We start from the raw sequence: 6,090 nt of genomic DNA on the forward strand, positions 1-6,090 counted from the left end.
ACGGGTTCTCCCTGCTTCCTCACCAACGGTTCCACACTCCACCGCTCCTCGCCGGCGAAAAGACTCTCTTTGGCGAGCCGGGGAACGAGCCGGACCGCAAAGAGAGGAGCCGGGGGCTGTGGGAGGGATGCCGCTGGTAGGCTCGACAGATACTTTTACCTGGGAGGCCGTACGTTCTTGGGGAGGGAAAAGCTGTGCTGCCCTGTTTATGCACGAGTTTGGGGGGGGGGGGGGGGGGGGGGGGGGGGGGGGGGGGTTGCACTGAGCTTCCCGCTCCGGGACACATGGAGATTCCCACGGGGCTCCCACGTTACTTTCGGGCCGGTCGCGCCCTGCTGCGATGCGTTTGTGTCCCCCCTGCTGAAAGCACCGCTCTGCTCTGCGCTGCCGCCGGCCGGCTTCGGGAGGGCTTGCGGGAGCGGGGAAGGCGCTCAGGGGGACACCGCGAGGAGAAACTGGGGGAGAACACCGGGAGGGGGAGCACCTAAAGCAGCGGCGGAGACGCAGTGGGGATAGCGGGGAAGCACTCGGGGAGCTGCGGCGGAGAGGGGGCAGGAGGAGCGGGGAGGCGGGGGGGCACGTCGGGGGCGGTGGCCGCCCTCCCGGGAGCGCGTCCTGCCTCCGCCCGCCCCCCACCTCCGCCTGTGCCCGTCCCCCGTGCCCCCCCTCCCGCCGCCGCGGCGGGTGGCCGGGCGGGCGGCAGTGCCGCGGGCCCCGGCGGCAGGGCCGTGCGCGGGGAGGATGGGCCGGTGGCGGGGCCGTGCGCGGGGCGTCGCGGTGGCGGTGGCACACGGGCTGTGCTCGGGCTCCCTGAACATCCTGCTCAAGTTCCTGCTGGCCCGCTACCACTTCGCCTTCCTGACGCTGCTGCAGTGCCTCAGCAGCGCGGCGGCGGCGCTGGGGCTGGAAGCCCTGCGGCGGCGGGGGCTGGCGGCGCTGCCACCCTTCGGGCCCCGCCTGGCGCGCCCCTTCGCCGCCGTGGCCGCCCTGGCCACGCTGCAGTCCACTCTCACCCTCTGGTCGCTGCGCGGCCTCAGCCTCCCCATGTACGTCGTCTTCAAGCGCTGCCTGCCCCTCGTCACCCTTCTCACCGGTGCCCTGGTGCTCCGCGACGGCATGCCCTCGCCCGGCGTCCTGGTCGCTGTCCTCATCACCACCTGCGGCGCAGCGCTAGCCGGTGAGTGTGATCGCGGCAGCGCCGACGGGACGGGGCGGGACGGGGCGTGCGGCCGCTACGCGGGACGCCTGACGGCAGCGCCGGCTCTGCACCGATGTCCCCTGCAGCTCTGGTTGGGCTCCGGGGCGGGACAGGGCTGGCAGCAGCAGCCCGGGGGAGAGGTGTGAGAGTGCGGCGGGTGTGCAGCTTTGCGGGGCAGTTGCATCCCCGCTGTGGCAGGAGCGACTTTACGGGGACCGGTGCGAGCCGGGGAACGCAGCCCCGGTGTGACAGGTACAACCCTACGGCTATAGGGGCCTCCTAGGGGCGTCGGTGCAGTCTTCTAGGGTCAGTTGTAAACCTATAGGAGTCGGTGCAACCTTATTGCAACCGCGCTAGGGAAAGTGCAGCCCTGTGGAGGGTGTTGCGGTCTTAGGGGAAGTGTGATGTTCTTACAGGGGTAGGTGTAATGTTCTGGGGGCAATTGCGACCCCATGGGGGCACCTGCAGCCCTACTGGGGTAAGTGCAGTCTTACAGGAGCAGGTGCAAGCTTAGGGGTCGTCTGCGGGCCCCTAAGTGTTGATTTCCAGCCGAGGTGTAGGTGGGATGGGAGGCGAAGCTGGCTCTGTGTGGCCCGATAACACTCCTGGACTGGGGGTTGCCCCAGGGTACAAGGCACACATGTATGGCTAGTTTGATCTGCAAAGTGGCTTGACAGGGGGCTCAGCAGAGACGCACTCATCGCACGCAGTTTGGCTTTGCTGGGGGAGCAGGAGGGTCAGGGGACTGGAGGGCATATGTCCCGGCCGGACAGAGCTGACATGCACCCATTCTGGCAAGAGGATAGCCAGGGTTGCTGTGTGCATTTTCAGCTTTGGCTGTGAATCTCTCACAGTGTCTTTAAAAAAGGGAGAACACAATCTGATTTTGGCAGTGGGATTTAGGGGGAAAGTTAAAGACATTCTGTAGGTTTGCAGCATGAAAAAAAGACCACAAAAAGATGTACCTGTTGAGAGGTGAGTATGTCCAGCCTTGGGAAAGCATGACAAATGTTAGGAGTTACATCAAGTGCGCTGATGCCTATTTCCTAGATACCCCCCAGTCCAAAGCGGTGCTCTCTTTCTGTCTCACATGCAAAAGCCATGCTTGTTTCTTTCTGTCACTCTTCTGACAGGAGCTGGTGACCTGACCGGGGATGCTATGGGCTATGTGACAGGCGTGCTGGCCGTACTTATACACGCTGCCTACCTGGTGCTCATTCAGAAGACCAGTATAGACAGTGAATATGGACCCCTCACAGCTCAGTATGCCATCGCTGTTTCGGCCACCCCTTTTCTCATCATTTGCTCCTTTGCCAGCATGGATTCCATCAATGTCTGGTCCTTCCCAGGGTGGAAGGACCCTGCCATGGTATGCATCTTTATTGCTTGTGTCCTGATTAGCTGTGCCATGAACTTTACCACCCTTCATTGCACTTACATTAACTCAGCTGTGACCACCAGCTTTGTAGGGGTGGTGAAGAGCATAGCGACCATCACAGTGGGCATGGTGGCATTCAATGATGTGGAGCCCACTAAGTTATTTATAGCTGGTGTTGTGGTCAACACTTTGGGGTCTGTCATTTACTGCGTGGCCAAGTACATTGAGACCAGACGGCAGAGCAACTATGAGGACCTGGAGAAAGAAACTAGAGAAGAGGAGGATAAAAGCCAAGCGGGGGACCAAGCACTGTTTGCAATGGAGGCAATTTCCCATGAGAATGGGGCTGAAGAAGCAGCAGTGGAAGGATCAGCCACAGGGAGCAGCCAGAGTGGGGAGGAAGAGGACAGCACTGAGAAACCTGCCAAGGGACAAGCGATTGAGGAAAACGCCACTGAAACACAAGAAGTGAACAGGAGCTCACTGAAGGATGCCTATCTTGGAGTATGGAGGTTGGTAAGAGGTGCTAACTATATAAAGAAGGATTATTTGATAGAAAATGAAGAGCTACCAAACCCTTAAAAAGTGGGTTTGAGGACAGACGTGGTTCTCTGTACAGGGGGAAAAGCAGAGCATACATTTCCACATCAATGCTGACAAATCCAAATCATGCAGGATGACTTTACCTCATTGTCAAAAAGCAAAAGGTCAGAATTTGCTCATGCTTTGTCTTGCTTTCAACTGCTTTCAGTACATCAATTTAGACCCACCACAGCTAAAGGTGCCAAGTCCTCTACTGCGGACACAGAGAGAGTTGGGTAATGGGAAGTCACAGGGTGCTTGCCCAGCAGCCTGGGCTGTGAGGGACATCAGTACCATGGAGTTCGTTGGCAGTGTCAGTGACACAGCGGTGCCTTGTAGCTTAGCTTGTGTCTGGAGCCTCATGATTTTAACACCATTTGGAGGCTCTGTCAATGTGCTTCCCTATCTGTATCTGTCCAATTATAGGTACTCTACATAAACATATTCTTACAATATATAAGCTTCTAGTAACTGTACCTTTATGTGCTCCTCTGTGTCCATACAATTGCAACAGAGCTAGAGGTTGCGTAATTTCAATTAGATTGGTGTAAAATCACCCTCTTGACTGAAGAATTGAAACTCCCTGATTCCATGGCCAGGCTGGGCCTTGGACCTGGTTTGCATTGGGTGGTTTGTGTCTTCAGTAAAAATACTTTTGTTTTGCGGTGGTGTACATGAAAGCAGAACCAGATGTGAACTTTTAACAAGCTTTGGTTAGCAAAAGAAGGATGGTTTTCTATGAGCTTTAACTACATGTAGCATTGGGAATATTAGCTTGACCCAAATAAAGGAGTTTGGAAATGCTGGTATATATTGATTTGGGAGGGCTGTTAAAAATTAGTGAGGAAGTGTGTGCCTTCTGCTATCCCCTCCTCGTACCCTAAAGCCGGTTGAATCAGAGCCTGGACTGGAACCTGACTGTCCTCTCCCTCTCTCAGAAGTACAGGCTGAAAGCAGAGCTATGGATGCTGTCTGGGAACCTTTTGCAGGGCAAGTTTGCTATACCCTGGCCACATACTGGGACATAACTTTGCGTGTATGAGCCCTCACTGCCCTGCACTGTGCTGTCCAGAAGAAAGCACAGGCAGGAGCTTCAGCGTGCTCCAGCAAGATCCCTCAGACAAGTGCTTTTGGGCTAGGATGCTTGGTGTGCTTGGCACTGAGATATCCATGGCTTTGGTGGGAGCTGCTCCTCAGACTGCCCCTTTGGGCTGCAAAGAGCAGAGCTGCCTCTGCACCATGGGCACTCAGGTACTACTGAGGGAAGTGGGAAGCAGGAAACAGGTGTTCCAGCGAGGCCTCGACTGGATATGCTAATATTTTGTACCACATACAGTTACCAGGAAAGACTGGGGAAATGGATGTTTGAGTATTTCTTAGCATGGGGATATCCTTTTGGTATGTGGGGATTCTTCGGTCAAACCTTTGCTCAGAACTAGGCAGAGAAGAGATTTGACTGAGTCTTCCTCATCTCAAAAGAGTGCCCTAGCCATTGGGCCATCTTGACCAGAGGCTGGAATAAGTTGTTACCATCTCCTGAAAAAATTAGCCAAGTTTGGCTTTATTGTTATTTATTGTTATACATTATTTATTTTTATTATTATTTATTAAGCCACTGAACTGAAAATCAATTATCCCCACAGCCCTAATTAATCAGTGCCTAGCCCAATGCTCTCTCAAGCCAAGCAGGCAGCATGAACCTCACAGCGTGTTCAGCACAGAAATCCAAAATAAGTTATTTACCCAGCAGGGGATATTTGCAAAACTGATCTCTTGGGGAGCTTTAGGTTCTTGACAATAAGCGTGCAGGCAGAAACACTGGTGTGACAGTATGCTTTTTGAGCAAGGACAGAAATTGGGTGATCTGGCATCACCCATGAATTTTGGAAGAGAGGGCTATGGAGACATTCAGGCTAAAAAGCTGAGCTGGAGGACAGGGCATGGAGGTCTGTACATCACGCGTTATGTATACCTTATGTTTAAGAGTTAAGAGATATTGGCTGTATGCCAAAGTACGTTTACTTTCTGTTCAAGCTCCATATGGCATCTTTTTCAATAAAAGCACTATTTATTGTTCATAGGCTAATATAATAGGGGTTTTGTTAGCTTTTCAGGTGCATCCTAGACTACAGAAGTTTGTGCCTATGACTTATAGTTGATGTATCACTGAACTCATTATGATATTGAACTCCTTTGTAATCATACAGACGGCTGAAGAGAAGCCCATACTTCTGATCTGTCCCCACTGTGCTCAGTGTCCTCTCTCCACAGGAAATGTGGATCTTTTCACCATCTGGATGCCAGTCTTAGATCCCGTAGTGTACACTCCGTGTTTGTCACGTGCTGTAGAAAGCTCTCCCTGGATTCTTATTGCAGGACCTTTTCCTGGGGGAGTTCAGTGTTTTTTCACTTACTGTTGTTGAAGTAGTAGTAGAAATTTGTGGAAATTCAAACATTTTTGACTGTTAAAAAAGCTGCTGTTACGATGTACATTTGCATGTATGGTTGAAATGTGGTTATATTGTATTCTGTTTATACCTGTAAATTCCCTAAATTAAAACAGGGATTTGGCAAATGCAATCCACTTTTTCAGTAATAGAGACTGTTGCACAATAAAATAAAAACAGTGCCTCCTGCTGAGGTATTTTAATAGCATCAGTGGAAGACTGCAGAATGAAATGTGGGAATAAAATGCACTGCTTTCCAAAAGCCTTCTTGTTTTCTTATTGTTGCTATTTATTTTTGGTTCATTTATAGTTATTCTTGTGCCTTTATACCATCCAAGTTTTCTCAACATGTGACTGCACACTATAAATGCTGTCATGGACAGAGGGACTGAGGACAGGCAAAAGAGCACAGGAATCTGAAGTGGCGAAGTCCTCTGTGCCCCTTGGAAGTTTCTGTGGTTGTCAGCAGTGATTTCTTTGGTTAC

At 52.6% G+C, this 6,090-nt stretch overlaps 1 protein-coding gene across 1 annotated transcript; it reads left to right on the forward strand.

Moving 5' to 3' along the window:
* The first annotated feature begins 741 nt into the window (after positions 1-741).
* Positions 742-5,867, forward strand: SLC35D3 (solute carrier family 35 member D3). Its single transcript, XM_005154826.3, has 2 exons — positions 742-1,177; positions 2,332-5,867. The coding sequence occupies exons 1-2, from the start codon at positions 742-744 to the stop codon at positions 3,156-3,158; spliced, it is 1,263 nt and encodes a 420-aa protein (XP_005154883.3). The 3' UTR covers positions 3,159-5,867.
* Positions 5,868-6,090: the final 223 nt, after the last annotated feature.

Source organism: Melopsittacus undulatus, chromosome 3 (genome assembly GCF_012275295.1).
Source record: "Melopsittacus undulatus isolate bMelUnd1 chromosome 3, bMelUnd1.mat.Z, whole genome shotgun sequence".
NCBI lineage: Eukaryota > Metazoa > Chordata > Aves > Psittaciformes > Psittaculidae > Melopsittacus > Melopsittacus undulatus.

What these genes read in the sequence shown, in the direction of transcription:
- SLC35D3 (XM_005154826.3), top strand. Translation starts at nt 742, where the DNA reads ATGGGCCGGTGGCGGGGCCGTGCGCGGGGCGTCGCGGTGGCGGTGGCA. An exon ending in CTGCGGCGCAGCGCTAGCCG is followed by an intron (nt 1,178 to 2,331) that starts GTGAGTGTGATC and finishes CTCTTCTGACAG; the next exon opens with GAGCTGGTGACCTGACCGGG.